Source organism: Bos indicus, chromosome 10 (genome assembly GCF_029378745.1).
Source record: "Bos indicus isolate NIAB-ARS_2022 breed Sahiwal x Tharparkar chromosome 10, NIAB-ARS_B.indTharparkar_mat_pri_1.0, whole genome shotgun sequence".
Classification (NCBI taxonomy): domain Eukaryota; kingdom Metazoa; phylum Chordata; class Mammalia; order Artiodactyla; family Bovidae; genus Bos; species Bos indicus.
In genome coordinates, this window is record NC_091769.1 from 62,076,928 (window position 1) to 62,097,949 (window position 21,022).

The following is a 21,022-nucleotide window of genomic DNA, read 5'->3' on the forward strand; positions in this document are numbered from 1 at the left end:
ACAATAAGCAGTTCTTATAATTTGTCAAGACTATATTTTGTTGAATAAAGTTTTCTTACGTACCACATTAGATAGTAAGCCACAGGCTGCACAGATACCAAGGAGGTTATAGATTGCAGATCCAAGAATGGTGCTAATGCCAATATCGCCCTTTGTGATAAATACACCTATGAGCCAGATAGTAGCTAAGTTAGTGTTGACTTGGAGAAGATCAAATAACACCAATTAAGCAAAAAAATAAAAGGAGTGGTATTTACCTAGGAAAGCAGTAACTAATTCAGGAGCTGAACTACCGGCTGCCATAAAAGTTGCACCTGCAACATCCTGGGACAGTCCTAAGGCTGAAGACAAATTAAATTATATTAAGCCTGGTAAAGTGACAAATGGGAGAGCATGTTCTCATAACTAAATAGATACCAAAGCTACATTTTCATAGAAAGCCATTGATACTAACTTCAACTGGAAAACAGCCAACACAGGCAGCCTTCTAGGCATTATTTACCCTATATCAGAAAGTTAAAATTAGAATGAAAATTCAGTTTCCAAGCCATTGATAGCAATCCTTTGTCAATGTTTATTGTTTAGTATATTATTGATTTTTGACAGTCTTCCCAGACCCTCAAACTCTGGTGTGCTTGGTTGAGTCCCTGTCACCTGTAGTCAGTATTTCCTTATTCTTATCTGTAGGACCATTACCTGTTGCTCACTCTCCAGTCCACCTCAAGTTCTACTTCTCTACTGAGATATCTGCCTTTGACATTACTGATTTCTTTTTTGTTGGTGGCGTAGCAGGTTGAATTTTATAAAAATAGCTACAATATTTCTGCCCACATGGTTTTCCAGAACCTGTCCGTTCCCTGTCAAACAAACTAAAACAAAAAACAAGGTAGAGTTTATGTATTTTGAGCCTAGAAGAGCCTTTGTGACTGCTGAAAGTATGACAGAACCACATGCCTGAAGCTAGGACATAAAAGGTGAAAAAGCTTTCTAATGGTTCTCTCTCTCGGGACATTTGCTTCAGAGCCCTAAGCTACCACATAAAATCCCTGGCTGCCATATAGGAAAGACCTTGTGAAGAGCCCACATAGAGATGCCCCAGGAAGCCCTGCTGTTTCAGCCCCTCAGTTTTGAATCCTTCCGTCCCAGCACCAGACATGTGAAGGAGGGAGCTTTCAGATAATTATAGTCCTTTTTCTGAATATCACTGCATGAAAGACCTCAAGCAAGAACCATCCAGCTGAGGCCAGTAAACCCTTAAAGCTATGAGAAGTCTGAAATGATTGTTCTTTTAAGCCCCTAGTTTTGGGGTGATTTCATAAGCCATTGATAACTGGAACACCTGACTATTATTTATCTATTTGTTGTATTTATTGACCACCTACTGTACCAGATGCTTTTTTTATGTGATAGGAATGTGGCAGTCACAAAACAGACAAACTTTCTCTTCTGGAATTTAATTTCAGTGAGAGTAAACAGACAAGAAAAAAATATTGTGTTAGAAGGAGCAAAAGTTAGGTGTGAAGTTGCTCAGTCATGTCCCAACTCTTTGTGACCCCATGGACTATAGCCTACCAGGTTCCTCTGTCCATGGGATTTTCCAGGCACGAATTCTGGAGTGGGTTGCCATTTCCTCCTCCAGGAGATCTTCCCGACCCAGGGATTGAACCCGGGTCTCCTGCATTGTAGGCAGATGCTTTACCATCTGAGCCACCAGGGAAGCTCAAAAATCAGGAAGGTGGATATAAAATTTCATGGAGGAAAGACTGTAATTTTAGATTGGGTAACCAGAAAGGACTTCCCCAAGATGCTAACAAAGTGAGGGAGTAGCCACACATAGACCTGGGAGTAATATAGGCAGATGGAATGCGTGCAAAGGTTTTGAGGTAGACGTTAGCCTATGTGTTCAAGAAACAGAGAAAGGCCAGAGTATCTGGAATGCAGTGTGTGAAGGAGCTGTAGATGATGAAGTCAAAGGTGAGAGAGAGCCAGATCATATAAAGCCTTGTGGATCCTAGCAAGCACTTGGGCTTTCATTGTGAAAAATGTGAGAAGTGCTTGGAAAGATGGGCTTCCCTGGTAGCTCAGCCAGTAAAGAATCAGCCTGCAAGGCAGGAAACCCCGGTTCAATTCCTGGGACAGGAAGATCTGCTGGAGAAGGGATAGGCTACCCACTCCAGTATTCTTGGGCTTCCTTGGTGGCTCAGCTGTTAATAAATCTGCCTGCAGTTCAGGAGATCTGGGTTGGGAAGATCTGAGTTTGATCCCTGGGTTGGGAAGATCCATGGGGTCACAAAGTCCATGGGGTCACTTGGGGTCCATGGGGTCACAAAGAGTTGGACACGACTGAGTGACTTTCACTTTCACTTTCAGAAAGACATCTAGTGTTGCTTGCTGGTGATACCAGCCACAGTCATCTTTTTTACCCTCATGAGGCTATCTGGTCTCAGTGGTCCAACCAGCTCTAGTCTGAACTGTTTTGCTACCTGTTATGCCTCCACTGGGAAAAATCCTCTCAGGATGGAGTTAACCAAATCCAAGTTCTCTATCCTATTTGCCTTTGGTCATGTTGCTTGATGAACACTACTTGTGGTGACTAATGAAGGGACAGAAGTAATAATTTACGTAAGTTATATTTCATAGCATTTCTTTAACTGGTTAGAGTGATTTTGCATATATATATAGTATTTATACTTTTACTACAACTCTGATACATAGTAGGTCCAGTTGGTTTTAAAACTTAGAAAAGATGAAGCATATCGTTCTATTAACTTCTTAAAAATTTTATCTATGAATTAATATATTCATTGCATACAATTCACTTTCATATACATAATTTAATCATCTCAGCTATTCTCGGAAATGAGTGTTAGTTGCTCAGTTGTGTCCTACTCTTTGTGGCCCCATGGACTGTAGCCTGCCAGGCTTCTCTGTTCATGAGATTCTCCAGGCAAGAATACTGGAGTGGGCATCCATTCCCTTCCCCAGGGCATCTTCTCAACTCGGCTCAAACCCAGGTCTCCTGCATTGCAGGCAGATTCTTTACCATCTGAGCCACCGGGGAAGTTCTTAGATATGAGTTGTGGTATTTCCATTTCACATATAAAAAACAGATAACCAGAAGGTTAAGTAACTTAAAGTTACATGGAAAGTAAGGGTCTTAAATGTGAGGAGTTTGGGTGTAAACCCCAAGTCTGTTGATTCTAAGCATGAAACATGAAAGTGAAAGTCACTCAGTCGTGTCCCACTTTTTGTGACCCATGGACTATACAGTCCATGGAATTCTCCAGGCCAGGATACTGGAGTGGGTAGCCTTTCCCTTCACCAGGGGATCTTCCCAACCCAGGGATGGAACCCAGGTCTCCCGCGTTGCAGGCGGATTCTTTACCCGCTGAGCTATACCTAAGTCCAGTGCTATTTCTTTTTCACCACAGAAACTCAGGATCAGAAAGGCACTGAGGCAATTGTAGGATGGGAGGTGCTTGAATCATTTTCTTCCCTTCCTCGTGGCACTGGTACATAACTTGGCCCATTGTATTCTTTTCTAGGGGGAAAAATAGCTAGTGAGAGTTAGTAATAATTCAGAAGTGTTCTAGCATATTCCAGAGAATGTATAAATCTAGTGATATTACCATGAATTCTTGAATGAAATCAGGGTTAACTAATACATGGAGGAAATTGAAAAAAGAACAAAATATCTTAAACTGTCTAAACTTGGGGCAGCTGAAGAGTGATTGGCTGATCTTCGTCTAATGCTGGCTGAAGAATGCTTCATTAGAAAAATTCAATCTGGAGAGAGAAAAAGTGATCCATCTGGCTATTGCAAGGTAAGAAAATAAGTGACCCTTCTGAACAATTTCCTTCTCAAAAGGCAATAACAATAAAGCTTGTTGCTATTCACTGGGCTCTATTTGAGTTATGAAAAGAAGAGCTCTCTACAGATGGATGTATAAAACTTCAAAGATATTTTAACAAGTTATATCTTAAGGTTCTAAGCATATTTTGTAGAATGGTTTATACCTTTGAACTTTAGAATTGACTGGCTTTGTCTTCACTGACCTTTGGGTAGCATTTCTCTCTGTTATAGTTTATTATTAAAGATAAATTGTTCTGTTCTCCCCCCACCCCAGAGCTATTATTTTTTTTCCCTCTCTATTACTCTAAAGGACTAATCATATTTCCTTGAGGATATAGTAGAAATGTTCAAGGTGAGTTTTCTTTATAGGTTTGGATATTACATTGGTTATATAAAGTGCAACTTTATGATAATGAACTGATTACTGATTACAGACTTTTTCTTAAGCATGTTCTCTTCTCTGATACCATGCTGCAAAGTTTATAACCATCTTTGCAAATCTTTTTCTAGAAATATAATATAGAAAAAGAGTTTTAAACTAAAATGGAAACCTGGCTTCTGGCCCTGCCAGTACCTTAATGTGAGAATTTAGATAAGTCATTCAGACAAGGCTTGTATTTTGGCATCTGTAAGAGGGTTGGAATATACAAATCTTTAAGGTATCTTCTAATTTGTATCAATTTAAAAAAGTATAAAATATGAATTCTATGCCTTACGCCTCTGGACCACCTCTTATTGTTAGAGAAATTCCTTTTATAATTAAAACCCCTATGTTAACTGAAAATTTAGAAGATAGAGGAGAAAACAGATGGGAGGGAGCATCATTTATACTTTTATCATTGTATTTTAACTGCTGCTACCTTTTAAAAAATATAGTTTCAGTTCTTTTCACATGTAAATTTAACAGAGTTACAAGACTAGGCTATAAGCAATTTGGTGTCTTCTGGCACAATTTTATAAAGTCCTCAGTGATAGCAAATTTTTATGCTTCGTGAATGGATTTGAGTTTTGAAAGGAATTAAAAGTCATTCAGACCCAATTCTAGTGACTATGGTGGGTAGTCATGCTGAGTAATTCTACTTAGGGTTCAAAATGAAGTATGACAGCAAACCAGTGTTTTTTATGATTTGCAAAATTGGTTCTGACATTAATTTCAAATATATTTCTAGAAATATTTTGAGTAAAGTCAGCATCACTGGAATAAATGCCTAGCCTCTCCATGCACAATTGCATCTATATGCTCTGTGATGCTTCTAATAGTAAATAAAAACATTTTGAGTACTTTATAGTTATCATCTCATATCTTGTCTGAGCCATAACGGAACAAATTCTGAAGCCCTGTATAATGTTTTGAAAAGCCCAATTCCACTGGAAAAGGACGCCCCCATGCCCTAATCTAACAGCTATAATATTAATTAGTTTCCACTTGCTGTAAGTCAATCATATAAAGCCACATGCAAGACTTTTTGTCTCCAAACCTCACAATTACCTGAGTTTTGTTTCCATAACTTGCTCAAGGTCACATAGGTAGTAGTTGCAGAGATGGGATGGGCACTTAGATCTTTTTGAGTTGAAAAAGCTGCTCTTTCTGTTATCCATGAAGGTAAGTGAAGAGATTTAATGCAAGCTTTATTATTATTATTGCCTGTCTCTACGATAGCATTTTGGTAATATCCAGACCACTTGACATTTATTTATCTTTGTATACGTAAGGTAGATTTAGATGCAATCCAAAGTAACCACAATGTATTTATTTATATTTTAAATTCAGATTAGTTTAGATCAGAGGAAAAAGAAAAGCAAAGAGGATGAAAATGCTCTTAAGAGGAGAGCCTGTGTGGCTGGGAGGAAGCACTCTTCTTAGATTCTTTGTTCTTGGGGAAGGCTTTGCCTCTGTAAATTTCATAAGGATTAAGAATCAAACAATCCCCTGAAACTGTCGGCTATCCAAATGCCATACTCACAGAATTATTTGACTCCCTTTCAATTTTATCAATTTAGAATCAATTCTACCTGGAATTAAAACTTGTATTTCTTTCTTATTGTCTGTTTCTGAAACATAAAATAGAACATGGACAAATATTAGTTCAAAGCAGAATGAATAAAAAGAATTTTTAATAAAAAAGTAAATATTTTATTTAAGTATGTTTCCCAAAACCTTGTTAAGATCATTTTCACTTAAGACATGTTATACTTCAAAGGATCAACATGGTGGAGGGATTAGAGTGTCAACTGAATAGCATATTAGTGTAACATTTAAGACGAAAAATTTCATAATCAGCTCATTGTGGACTTTAGGCAGTATCAAGTGACCGACCAATCACTAGGGGTTCTCAGTTTTCTCTGTAGTTAGCCTCAGAAAAGTTAAAGAAAGGTACTCTAAACAGTGATGAAATAACTCTAGGAGATCCCCATTACATATTAAAATGATATGTAAAGGATTTGTTTTGGCTTTCTGCTGAACTTTTGTGTTTCTAAAAATGAACTGCTTATAAAGATGAGAGGTAATCGTCCTACTATGGGCTGTAAATTAATATAGTTTCTATTATATACAAATGTGTTCAAAGAATCATCTTTAGCCTCTTTTCCTTTAGAACTTAAATGGATAAAAGAGAAGATAAGATTAAAGGAAGGTGGTATAGCAACAGCATTTTCTCATATTGGATCTACTTGGTTAAGATCACAACAAAATGTCTCAGGATTTGTGTGTTCTTGCTTTCCTAGTGTTGAGATGCGAAGGAGAGGTTATATGACTTTAATGATCATGAGTAGAGCAAGAAAGAGAAAGATCCTTAGTGGAAGCCTCAAGTGGTAGTGGTTCTAGAGGTAATTGACAGACCAATGTATATAGAACCAATGTGTATAGCTACAGACAGACAAAGCACTCATGTGTCTAAGCTGGGCCTGACCAGAGTATCAGCCAGAGGCTCTGTCCTCCACCACCTCCAACATATCCCCTGCACGGAGACTGCAGTCCCAGCCACTTCTAGAGTTCACCATGCTGAAGCCCCTTGTGCTAATAACCAAATGAACCCCTGTCAGTGATTGGAAGAGTGGATCATGGGACGATGGGGCTGGGGTGGGCCAGGGCCGGCCGATTCAACCACTGTATCCTAGATTGGAACTCAGACGTGTACTCCACAGAATGTCATTGAATCAAACATGATGGTTTGGTTCCACAGTACGATGCTATAATTTCATACATCGTAAACAAAATGCTTAGTTCTCGTATTAATTATTGTGGGTAACCATTTATAACATTAATTTACAACCCCCAGTAGGTTGCTGAAATTCTTAACTGATGTTTTATTTATTTTTATTTTAAATTTTATTTTATTTTTAAACTTTACAATATTGTATTAGTTTTGCCAAATATCAAAATGAATCTGCCACAGGTATACCTGTGTTCCCCATCCTGAACCCTCCTCCCTCCTCCCTCCCCATACCCTCCCTCTGGGTCGTCCCAGTGCACCAGCCCCAAGCATCCAGCATCGTGCATCGAACCTGGACTGGCGACTCGTTTCATACATGATATTATACATGTTTCAATGCCATTCTCCCAAATCTCCCCACCCTCTCCCTCTCCCACAGAGTCCATAAGACTGTTCTATACATCAGTGTCTCTTTTGCTGTCTCGTACACAAAGCCACAGTTATCAAGACAGTATGGTACTGGCACAAAGGCAGAAATATTGATCAATGGAACAAAATAGAAAGCCCAGAGATAAATCCACGCACATATGGACACCTTATCTTTGACAAAGAAGGCAAGAATATACAATGGATTAAAGACAATCTCTTTAACAAGTGGTGCTGGGAAAACTGGTCAACCACTTGTAAAAGAATGAAACTAGAACACTTTCTAACACCATACACAAAAATAAACTCAAAATGGATTAAAGATCTCAACGTAAGACCAGAAACTATAAAACTCCTAGAGGAGAACATAGGCAAAACACTCCGACATACATCACAGCAGGATCCTCTATGACCCACCTCCCAGAATATTGGAAATAAAAGCAAAAATAAACAAATGGGACCTAATTAAACTTAAAAGCTTCTGCACAACAAAGGAAACTATTAGCAAGGCGAAAAGGCAGCCTTCAGAATGGGAGAAAATAATAGCAAATGAAGCAACGGACAAACAACTAATCTCAAAAATATACAAGCAACTCCTACAGCTCAACTCCAGAAAAATTAACTGATGTTTTAAAATGACTCAGTAGATTCTCATTATTTTGTAGTATACTTCCTCTGTAGTTACAATGACTATTTGATGTATTTTTCAACCAAAATTTTTGGTGCCCTTGGGTGGAAAATACCTTTTAAAATTATTTAAATAGAACAGTTCTTCTGAAACAACCATATTATGACAGCTAATCTCAAATAAGGATGTGTAAAATTATATTATATAGCAATTGAAAACATTCTTGGGTTTTGACATTAAAGAGACCAGGGCTCTCCTGTGTACTGGCTCTGTGTGTGTGTGTGTGTGTGTATGTTCAGTCATGTCCAACTCTCTGTGACCCCATGAACTGTAACCCACCAGGCTCCTCTGTCTATAGAATTTTCCAGGCAGGAATCCTGGAATGGGTTGCCATTTCCTCCTCCAGGGAATCTTCCTGATTCAGGGATTAAACCTGCATCTCTTGTGTCTCTTGCATTGGCAGGCAGATTCTTTACCACTGTGCTACCTGGGAAGCCCTGTGTAGTCTTGAGAACTTGTATATTCTTTCAGCCCCAGTTTTTTCATTAGTAAAACCAATCTAATAGTCCCTACTTTGTAGGGTTTTTTGAAGAGCTAAAACCTTATATATTTAATTTAGAACCATGTTTGGTCTTCTATAATTGTTTATGAAAAATAACTATAATAAATGCATAAGTAGTTAATAACATTCCAGTACAATGTATAATGCTCAGTAAATTATTTTGAGGATAATATTAATACTTATTTGTTGGGTGGGACTGTATAACTCATGCTCATCAAGGAACTATGGGGAAGTGTAAAGCATTTACAGACTTTCTGAAGCTAGTTTCTGTGGACGTAAACAGATCCCAGAGAGCCTGTTTTTTATTGCTGACGTCCTAATTTGGACAAGACCATGCTAAGGCCTTGAAAAGAGAAATGACAGAGTTAATTTATAGGCATTTAAAAATGAATCAAGCTAGCACTATTTCTATTTCATTTTGTTGCCAGTATTTTCAATACTCAAGACAGGGATCAATTCTTAGCAGCTGAAGATAGGCAGTGGCGTAGGCATCCATCAGTCACACATCCATAATAGCAACTGTGTTATATTTCAGAGCAAAAGGCAATTCACTTGAGAAATGCATGTTTGCTGATGATGTTCAAGGTAATCCCACAAGTGACATGGTGGAAGTCGTTATTATAGATGTTTCATGAAGTTACTTATTATAGATGTTTCATGAAGTTACTTAAGATTATTTTGAAGTATCAATCTAAATTTTAATGAGGTTGTTTCTTCTGCAGGGCTAGAAACGTTATTTATTTATTTACCACTCCCAAGACATGTTTTTATTAAAAAAAAATTCTGGATGGGTTCATTCTTTCAGTCAAGAAAGCAAAAAAAGGGGATGGGGATTTATTATTTTCCAGAAAAAGAAAGATTCTAAGTAGAGAGATAGTACCTTGAATTTTTAATTTCTTAGTTTTATATAATTAATATGATTTAGTTTTTCTAATGAAAAGTGTGGTATTGGCACAAACATGAATAGATCATTAGAGTATAGAGTTGAGGGTATAGATAATGGATCAACTTTTCATAAAACAGCAATGTATCTTATAACAAAACAAATTCTTAGTGGAAAAAATAAAAATATTCAACATAAATAAATAAATGTTAAGAAAAGAAAAAACTATCAGTAGAAGAGAAGATGAAATTTTTTCCGACCTAGAGATAAAAGGTTTTTCTAGGCATAAAACCAAAAGAAGAATCATAAAGGAAAATATTTATAAATTTACCTATGTACACTTCAATGCAATAAACACACAAAATACAAAACCGAACAAACCAAAGAAAGCATATGATAGGAAAATTATGTTAGAAATTTATATTAGAAAAAATCTTGGAAATCAATAAGTAAAAGACAAATAACTCCCCTAATTAGAACATGGGCAAAAAAAAACACAAGAACAAAACCACAAATTTCAGTACCTATGTAAAATGTTTAACATCACAAATAATAAGATAATGCAAATTTTATAAAATAAACTTCTATTTTAAAGCAATTAACAAAGACATTGAAATGATATTATTTATGGTTTTCTGGAATGGAAGCTACCACACATTGTGGAGGTTTTTGCTGGCACACCTTTTGTAAAATGTTTTTGGCAATGTATAAAATAAAGCTTAAAATAGGCATAGCTCTGCATCTTTGTCAGGAAATGGTCAGCGAAGTTTGCAGAGATTTGATACAAGTATGAGCATTATGTAGGACAAAGAATTTAAAAATCAAATGTCTAATAAAACTAATAATTTAAAAAATTGTGATAAATTTCTACTGAGGGCTCATTCTGTATAAAAACCAGTGTTAGGTGCTGAAATCATTTACAGAAGCAGGAAGTATTGTGCTACCATTAAAAATCAAGTTTTTGAAGGCTATTTAATAATATGGGGAAATGTTCACAATAAAATAGTATCTTAGGAAAAAGAAACAGTCTCAGACTGTATGTGTAGCAATATCTAAAAGACTAAAAGGAAATATAGCAAATGACAACTGTGGGGATCTCTGGGGGATAGTAATGTAGGAAAGTTTATGCTTTTTCTTCTATTTTTCTTGCATTTCATCAATCTAAGTAAAATATTATGTTAATTTCTATTAAAGAAATGTCCATGTCAAATATAATATCAAAGTAAAACTGTGTATATAAATTAAATAATAATTATAATAAACTTACACTGACCTGTTCTATAAATATTTTGAATTACAGAAATAAGTGTTGAGTGACTCCACTGTTGCCACATCCTGTTTTAAGTCCTAAGGATATTGCTATACTGCACTAACAAGAGAGAAAAGAGAGAAAATGACTTGCATTTCAGCAGGGGTGGGGGAAGGGGCCAGGGGAAAAGGGGAAAAGGAGAGTCTACATTCATGCTTTTTCCCTCTGTGAAGAAGTGCTAGCAGTGTGTGTGTCTGGCGATGGGGAGAGGGCATGCTATTTCTGTGCAATCCTGGGAGTATGCAGTGAGAAATCTAATCCTGAACTTCGACCTTCTCTGAAGTGAGCATGCTCAACCAGTTAAACTAATTAAACAGGAGACAGAGCCTGGAAATGCAGGCACTTTTGCTTAGTTACCATAATACATCACTGGTATCCTGATTTTAGGGACCAGTGCACCCATGTAAGGTCTATGCTCAGAATGCTGGGTGATACACATGATTCAAGAAACAGAACTAAAGGGCTTGGCAGATCTTATTTCCCAGAAACCAATAACTGAGCTTAATTTTTGATTACCTAATCCCTGAAGTCACTTTACTTGAGATGCAGGACTTATTTATACATTTGTTGGTTCATTAACATGAATTAGTTTCCTTTCCCTCCTGATAGGATACTGGTAAAGGAAGAGGTAGAAGGGTGGTCCTTAAAGGCATTTATTTATCATCTACTATTTCTAAAAAGTTATAGAGATTTCAGAGTAAAAATTTAAAAAAAATTGAAGTATTTGATGGCAAGTATTAGGAGCCCAGTGTATTAGGTGTATACACCAAGTGCATGTGTATAAAATTTGAAACAGTTTACTAACAGCTAGACAATACAGCAGACAAACTGGCAGTTTTTAGACGTAGTCCGTATGATTGTTGCCTTATACCCATTAAAGATGCCCTGCTGTACATGAGCTACCAAGAAAAACCACAGTCAGGCCAGTTCCTCAAGGTACAGGACGCCACAACACAGACGTTAGTGTCCTGCAGCCAGGTAAGATGGGCAGGATTGTTACTGAGCTTCTCCAAACACAGGCATATATGTGTGTGGCATCACTATTCTGGGAAGTTATAGCGGAGATTTCCAGCTACTTACATTCACTGATGATTTCCAAGGATGGTAGGAAGTACTCATTGCAGACAATTGACACAGCCATGAACATGTAAAGGATAATTAGGAAGTAGATTATGATGCCTCCATCTGCACGTTCCTGTTTCGTGAAAAAGCCCTCAGGAAACTCCGATGATGGGGATATAACACACTGGGTGCTATTTCCTGGTAAGGAAAAGGAGGTGAAACTGAAGGATATTGAAGTCACGCATTGCAAGCCCACAAAGAGAAATTCCTTAAGAAAATAGTAAGTGTGGGGTTTCTGGGTGGAATTTTAAGAACTCTGGTGAAAATGTATAAATCTCTTTTGACTATGATATAATTATAGATCCTTAAAAATATTAGTCTTTGGGACCCAAAAGAGGTGTTTTAATAAAATAAAATAAAGATAGTGGATGAATTTAAAAGAAGAAATAATGAAATCAGTTTTCCTTGTCTACTTCAACTCTAAAAGGGAATTCTGAACCCCTTTTCCTCCTAAACTAGAAACTATATATCTGAAGATAAAAATTTCTAATATCCGTGCAATCTCATTTTCCCATTTCAGAGCCCAAGTTGTCCACAAATCTCAAGGCTCACAGAGAATCATTAATTGTTGCAGAGAGAATTTCTAGGATGAAAGATTCCTTTTTCCGTGATGAAGTCTCCAGCAATAACATCTGAAGGACTGAAAGTGTTTGATATCCTACCAAACGCTAAAATAATCTAAATGCTCAGTCGTGTCGACTCTTTGCGACTGCATGGACTATAGCCCGCCAGGCTCTTCTGTCCAAGGAATTTTTCAGGCAAGAATATTGGAGCAGGTTGACATTTCCTACTCCAGGGGATCTTTCCGACCCAGGAAAGATCAAATCAAATTTGCGTCTCTGGATTCTTTACCACTGCACCACCTGGGAAGCCCCACCAAATGCTAAAAATGAGAGCAAATACAGTGGCAAGCACAAGCAAAAGTAAGCCAAGTAAGAATTCCCCTCTCTTTGTTTATTTGTATGTGGCGGCAGCAGCAGGGGTGGCTGACCCCAGTGTCCACCTACCTGTAGCCCTTGGGAGACGCCGGGCCAGGGAGGCCCCTGGGGGAGGCAAGTGCGCAGTAGCCCAGAGGAGGCCGAGGAGCAGGGCCCGTCTTGCCCACCGTGGGCCCCCTTTGATCTGCATGCCAGTAGCAATGTTTCTGCAGCGTGCAGCCTTGGGAAGGGAGAAAAGGAGGATTAAGCTGGATCATGTGAGGAATCTCCTTCCTGCCCCATGCCCTGCCCAGGGCACATCACAGCAAGGCCAGCGCATGAGGGAGGGTGACTGGAGTCAGTCAAGCTACTCTGATCAGCAGCCATAAGCCTCAGAGAGGCTGGAAGAGGTGGAGAGGAGGGGGAGAGTCCCCTGACCCATGGTCCCTGAGGGCAGATCGAGGCAGCTCGTTCTTTGTGGACTGATTTTATTCTTTGTCTTCATAGTGGCTTTGCTTTTTTTTTTTTTTTAATTGAGGATAATTGCTTTACAGTATTGTTGCAGTTTCTGCCATACACCAAGGCAAATCAGTCATAATTCTATATATATAACCCTTCCCTGTGGAGCCTCCTTCCCCACTTCCAACCCACCCTCTAGGTCCTCACAGAGCTCCAGGCTGGGCTCCCTGTGTTATACAGTAGCTTCCCACTAGCTATCTATTTTGCATATGATAGTGTGTGTATGGCAATGCTACTTTCTCAGTTTGTCTCACCCTCACCTTGCTGCTCTGTGTCCACAGGTCTGCTCCACGTCTGTGTCTTCACTCCTGCTGTGGGCTTTCTCCAGATTTCTAAGGACCTGAGTTTACAAGTGCTTCCACCTCTCTCTCCAGCCCTTCTAGAAGTTGTTGGAGCTGGTGTCTATGTGTTCTTTGGCTAAGTTTGTACCCTTTTATATTGCTGTTTTGGGGCCTTTCATTCTCTCTCCAGTTAGGGCTCCAAGCAGGGAGGTCATGAAGGAGGCTCCTATAATAATCTACTGGAGAAATGATGGTGACTTGAACCAGAGCAACAACAGTGGGGGAGCAGAGAAGCGGGCAGCTTCAAAAACTAGTAAGAGCCATAGTGGATGAAGGCTATTGATCATTGATTAGTTATGCTCTCTGCCAGAGGTTCGAAAATGCAAACTGGACACGCCAGTGAGTGTTTAAATATAAACTACTATCCTTCCTACTCAAGCATTTACTGGGCTTGCTGGAATGTTAAGAACTTCTGGCAGTGTGGTAACATATAGCAAACAGCACAGGCTCTGGAGCCAGACCTCTTGGTTTGAATCCTAGCATTGCTACTTACTAGCTATAAGACTTGGACACGCTATTTAACCTCTCTGCTCTTCTGTTCCATTCTCTGCAAAACAGGAAGGTTATAGTACCCTCTATTTGGGTTGTGTGAGGACTACATAAATGAATGTAATCTGCTTAGAACAGCCTCTGCCCCATGGTCAATGTTACCTAGCTATCTATTATCTATCATGTTCAGTTCAGTTCAGTCACTCAGTCATGTCAGACTCTTTGCAACCCTATGGACTGCAGCACGCCAGGCTTCCCTGTCCTTCACCAACTCCTGGACCTTGCTCAAACTCATGTCCATTGAGTCGGTGATGCCATCCAACCATCGCATCCTCTGTCATCCCCTTCTCCTCCTGCCTTCATTGTTTCCCAGCATCAGGGTCTTTTCCAATGAATCAGTTCTTTGTATCAGGTGTATTATTATTGCTATTTTATTACTTTTGATTAAGATAGAAGCTTCTTGGCCATAAGGGAATTTTTTAGTTTTGCAACTCTTGTGGTTCCTTTGCTTTGCAAAAAAAAAGCATAAACACTGTTCTATTTGCTTAGTTTTAAATTTAGAAACTGGGTTTTTCTGGTGGAAAGGAGTAAGTTGCTTCCGATGTTTGTGATCTTGATTTGGTGAAAATTCTCAAACACCCCCTTTGTTTTGTTGGGAATTGTTACCCATTATAAACCTCTCGGAAACCATCATTTCCAGGAACTGACTACCCAGATGTGTGGTGTGGTTGTGAGGCTGGGATAATGAGTCACCAAAGTGTAGCCCAGGAACAGAGCAGATTCCCAGAAAGCAGAGTTCTGGCTGCTGACACCTGCAGGAGGCGGCACCCTGGACCACTGGCCTGTGGTCTCAATGCCAGCAGTGCTAACCCCCTGGGAAGAGACCACTTAACTTTGTGTGCGTGGAAGTGTCTCACGAACCTTTCCTCTCTGAAATGCAGTAGTTTAACTAATTAATATAACTAAACATTATAAACAGACAAAACAGGAAAACGCAAACCCAGGGTGAATACTTACACAATGTATATTGTTAATCCAGGAAACAGAGCAAATATCTGAAGATATAAGCCAATAACTATGAAACAATTCCAGCGGAATCTTGTACAGAGTAGGTACTTAATAAACATTTGTTGATTGATTAGATTGTAATAAGTCTTGAAAACACATTCCCAGAACACACATATACTTGTTCTGAACAAACTATCTGATAAAGCATAGTTTTACCAAGAAAAGAGAATTTAGGAGGCTAATTAGATTTACTTCTTACATTTATTCTTCGTTTTGCAAAAGAATGTTTAAAGCTTTCTATTGTAAAATAAAACATATAAAAAGCCACATAAAACAAATGTATAGTTTATTATTATATTATTATTGTTGTTATTTTATTTTTATAAGATAGGCTCCCTCATAAACTCCCCAGGTCAAGAAACAGAAGTTTACCAGACACCCCAGCAATCCTTTCATGAACTTCAGTCCCAACTTATCCTTTTCCCTGAGAGTAACCAGGCTCCTGACTTAGATAGTAGTCACCTCCTTGTGGTGTATTTTTTAACAGTTTATCACCCTCCCTAATTGGGTGCATTCTTAGGATACTGCAGCTTAGCCTTGAAAGGAGTCTTTTAAGTCTCCTCTAGTTTATAGGTTTCCTCTCTTTTTTTCTTCTCCTTATGGGTTATCTGTTAGAAAACCCCCGGGGCATTTGATCTGTAGAGTTTCTCACAGTCCTGATTTTATCGATTGTGTCCTATGGTATAGCTCAATAGATGCGTCCGTTTTCTATATTTTTGTTGATTGACAGCTGGATGCAGAACTTGGTTAGACTCAGTTCTAACTGAGAGTTGCTGCTGCTGCTGCTAAGTCACTTCAGCCGTGTCCGACTCTGTGCAACCCCATAGACGGCAGCCCACCAGGCTCCCCCATCCCTGGGAGTTAGTCAAGACTAACTCTGCTTGCTCAGAATCTGCTCTGCTACTGGGCTACACTTTGGCATCACTAAGGTGATGGTGAGGTCTTTCCTTATAGAGCACACAATATCTGCTTCTCTCATTGGTAATGTTATTAATCACAGCCTTCATGCTCATTACCTAAATCTATTCATTCTTTTGCAATCCATTCACTTGCAAAAGAAAGACATTCTACTTCTATAAGTTCTTATTCATTTATATACTTGGAATGTTTTACAATGGGATAATTTCTATCATCCGCTTGGTAGGTTCCCAGGGGTATATAGAAAAGACAATATATGTGCTTGACTCTTCTTTATTTATCACTTCTCAGGATGACTGACTCTCTGTTTTCCTCCCAAATAACCAATTCTATTTAAACAGTTATTATGAATTAATGTACTTAAATATTTTGATGGGTTCCAATTATAGTTATTATCATTTCTGAAGTTCAAATTGTCTCATCTTTAGGCAGAAGGAGCCTCTCCAATATGACTTCTGAGAGTCTTAATAGTTTCTGATAGCTTTCTTACTACGTAATGTTAAAAAAAAAAAAGATGTGCTAGGCTTGTCTTTTACCTCAAACCAGCCATTGTCCCAAATGTCTCTCTGTTTTTTAAAATGTTAAGTACGTCAAGACCACGATCTAAGAATCTGGGTTGCCAGGGATGTTCATCCTTTCTCTCTCTCTTTCTCTCTCTCTCTGTCTCTCTCTCTCTCACACACATCACATATGCACACACACCTCTTAATAGATTGCCTCATGAGTTCATACCAATAGTTCTCATTCAAGGTTCTCATGTACTTAGGGGGACAGTAGAAAATCCAGTGCTTTATAATTACATATTTGCTAATCCTATTTATGAATCTCAAAATAGTGATATTGATATCACCACCACATATATAATTACTGAGAAGAGTTTTAAAATGCTGTATATGTTCTTTCTATTCTCTTTCTATGCTGTGATCTATAGTCCATATTCATTGCCTGAGCATATAGTCATTAAATATATTCTTTCTCCCTTTAACCCTCATCTAATCTTGGTACTTGGAGAAGGCAATGGCACTCCATTCCAGTACTCTTGCCTGGAAAATCCCATGGGCAGAGGAGCCTGGTAGACTGCAGTCCATGGGGTCGTGAAGAGTTGGACACGACTGAGCGACTTGACTTTCACTTTTCACTTTCATGCATTGGAGAAGGAAATGGCAACCCACTCCAGTGTTCTTGCCTGGAGAATCCCAGGGACGGGGGAGCCTGGTGGGCTGCCGTCTATGGGGTCACACAGAGTTGGACACGACTGAAGTGACTTAGCAGTAGCAATCTTGGTATTACAAATAAATAATTACATTTTCAACAATTGCCACCATTCTTAGGTTGATATTTCTCTAGATACTTTGATGCTCAAATCTTATATTCTAGTAGATTCTTTGGAAGGGATCATGGGAACTATATTCCCTGAGTTCTTTCATGTTGATAGCATTATTAAAGTTTGAACTGTGTCCTGTACTCACAGTGAAAATTAAAATAAATAAAAAAATAAAGAAGCCAAGAACAAGCAGTCTATTGAAATAACCAAGTAAGCTACCCTGGTAAAATCAGTGCAGAGGTGGTCATTGAGTCGATGACTAGTAGTCATTTTTTTCTTCTGAGGAATAAAACTGTCAGAATTACTTTCAGCTCTTCCTTGCTCACTGACCAGCTTCAGTTTCACAGTCTTCTCACAGATATCTGGACCTCTGCTGAGTTAGCGCCTGCTATATTTGGAATCAAAGCTGATAGTAAAGTTATGTTTACTAAGCATGAGGTATATTCATGAGTATTATTCAGTGTAATTCTCCCTCTAACCCTAAAGGGTAGAGGAGTGGTTTTCACTTGTTGCTCAGTAGAAGTATCTGTGGCCTTTAAAATTGCTGATGACTTAACACTTACCCAGACCAATTGAATCAAAATCTAAGGGGTGGCTTAGGCATGGATATTTTGTTAAAATTTCCCAGGTGATTCTAGGGGTGTTGAGAACTACTGGGATGGATATTTCTACCCTTGCTTTATAGATGGTAGATTGAGTCAATCGCCTAAGATCTAAGGTTATATAGTTCCCAACTAAGTGTAAGAGCCAGGATGCAGGCAAAGGTCTATTTAACGTCAAAGTCCAGGAATGTCCTCACCTGCTAAGTTGAGCCAATTCTTCAGAGTGTAAGTTCCATGAGGGCAAAACCATGCCTATCTAGTTTCCTCCAGCATTTCCAGTGTTCAACACAGTGCTGGGCATGTGGTGGACATTTATTAAATATTGTTGAATGGATGAGTGAATGAAATAAAATAGGGAATTCCACAAAGACTTTTCCTTCACAACATCCATAGGATAAGAATACACAGTGTCTTCTGTAAGTTGACCCTTTGTGCCATCCAGTTCCCCAGTTCAGTTCAGTTCAGTCGCTCAGTCATGTCCAACTCTTTGTGACCCCATGAATTGCAGCACGCCAGGCCTCCCTGTCCATCACCAACTCCTGGAGTTCACTCAAACTCATGTCCATCGAGTCGGTGATGCCATCCAGCCATCTCATCCTCTGTCGTCCCCTTCTCCTCCTGCCCCCAATCCCTCCCAGCATCAGTCAAGCATCTGCCAATCAGCTCTTCAGCTCCACCTGCTGAATTTTCAAACACCATGTTGGGCTTCCCAACTTCCTGTTGGAGGAAATACGGGAAATCTACAATGAGGAACCCTGTGAAATCGGTCATTTGAAAAGAGATTTTGACTTTTCTTCATGAGAAAGAGAGCTAGTAATGTTGTCTTTAATTATCTGCACCCAACCCTGAACTGGAGGCTTTTGTAGGCATCCCAACTACTGTGAAGAAAGAGGAAGGGAAAGGAAACAGATGGCTAAGGATGGTCCCGTGCTCTGACTTCAGCTTGTCATTATCACCTTTTTATTTTTTAACTTTCTGTTAAAATATATAATATACCTATGCAACTAATATACAAAAAGAGGGCACATGCTTTGCCGTTGCTTTTTGCTATTTAAACACAGAGTCAAGCCAGATGGGGACCTCTTAATAAGATGGTCACCATGTTAAGAACAATCTGCAAGGGTGGAGATGCAGCAAGCATTGACTGCAAGTGCATCATCATGGAGAACCCTCTGAATCTCAGCTGCTGCTGCCCCATGACTGGCTTTCCTAGGAAGTAGCCTAGGAATCCTCATGACAAGGAGCTTTCAGCTCAGTCTACCAAGCTCCTTCATTTTTTGTCTCTAATCAACAAAGAAGTTGCTAGCTGGGACCATAGACATGGCCGTGAGTGAGCAACAGTCTGCTCAGTGTGGTTCACATATTCCCTTTTTACCTGCCAGCTTTCTCTCACCCTCATCCTTAGTGAGTTTCTCAGCAAAAGTTGGGATCACGCACTGGCTGAGAGTATGACTGAACATCTCCAGTTTCTAACCCAGTTCACATTGGTCTCATTCACTGCTGTGTGGGTCCTACTCAATGAAAAGTGTTTAAAACATTTTCAATTCCTAGAGGGGCTTCACAGTCTTCTCAAAATTTGTATTTTTTCCCCCTGGAGGGTATATTCCAATTCTCTGAATACGCTGATCATGTTTTACAGATCAAATATTATTTAAAATAAAAAAACACTTTAAAGTGAATATAATTTTAAAATTAGCTAAACCTGGGTTACAGCTGCCTCCTTCATTCTTTCTGAAACTCAATAAATGGGGGTAATACCACGTGCTTTTTAGGCTATGAGATTACAAACTTAGAGCATGAATATTCATCCCCTTTTCCTCTGGAATATAACTCCATGAGAGCACATTTTATGTCACTAGAACTTGGCAGAGTGTTTAGCTCTCAATGAAATTGAATGCATTGGGCAGGCTATGAGCTGGGGGAAAATGAAGAGATAAAGGATTTTCATTAGCTATGTTTATAATAAAATGTTTGCTTTTTAGCCTGTATTTTGGTACTTGTTACACCTACTTCTTTGTGCTAGCCTTACTCTGTCTTCCTTTGCCAGGTTTAAATATAAAAGACTTCCCGAAATGTTTCAGAACTTGGTGGTTTAATGAGTGATCTGTAAAAAGGCTTGATCCAGCCTGTTTTTTTCACTTTCTCCTCCAGCTCTATTTCACTGGGGTGTTCTGAGGGGGTGGCAAGTGTGAAATGTGGAGGGCGGGGGGTCCTGACTCATATGTGCTGGAGTGGGGAGATTTATTTTCTTCACTTTAATATAATAAACCCCCTCAGGGTCTGAGTTAGCATCATCATTTCTCCTTAGTCTGCTCCGTGAAGGTTGCCATCCCCACATGAAGAAATTGATGCCTCCTTCACTCTAAATAATAGGGACAAAGGCATAGGGATTCTTCAAATTTTGCCGGGCTTAGAGTTTCTTCCCTAGGCTAGGAACTCAAGAGCCCTGGTGCTCATGAGGACTGAATGTATAAGACTCTCGTTTTGAAGAAGGGACACCAGTAAGCACTTTATAATTCTTTCCATACTGGGATGGGTTATACACATCATGTCATGTGTTTGAAGTCCTTCCTTAGCAAGTAGAGCTGGAGGTGGTCATAGCTCTGCTGCTATTGTTGTTGGGAGTTTGGAGCTAGAGGAGAAGCAGGGGAGTTGACCAGGAGGGCTGACCACAGTAATACGAGTAGCTTGTGCTCCATGCCCATGAAGGCCAGGGCTGTTGTTGGTACTATGACTGTGGCCACTCTTTGTAAATCAATCTGTAGGCATGGTTGGCACAAGTCTCTGTGTAAAGGTTCCTTGTTTTCCAGACTGTGAGGCTTCTTAGTCTGCTGCGTCTTTGGCTGGGTATTCCCAAAGAACTAGAGTTATACTACTTTTTTCTAGAACCTAAGGACACACATATTTCA

General features: G+C 39.1%; 1 protein-coding gene across 1 annotated transcript in view; it reads right to left on the minus strand.

Moving 5' to 3' along the window:
- Nucleotides 1-19,311, minus strand: part of SLC24A5 (solute carrier family 24 member 5) — a 28,242-nt gene extending 8,931 nt beyond the window's left edge. Inside the window, exons 1-4 of the mRNA XM_070798058.1 lie at nucleotides 19,213-19,311; nucleotides 12,943-13,093; nucleotides 11,894-12,073; nucleotides 258-341 (exon numbers count right to left, since the gene is read on the minus strand). Of these exons, the coding sequence (XP_070654159.1) occupies nucleotides 258-341; nucleotides 11,894-12,073; nucleotides 12,943-13,093; nucleotides 19,213-19,311 (514 nt within the window). The remainder of the gene's footprint in view (nucleotides 1-257; nucleotides 342-11,893; nucleotides 12,074-12,942; nucleotides 13,094-19,212) is intronic.
- Nucleotides 19,312-21,022: the final 1,711 nt, after the last annotated feature.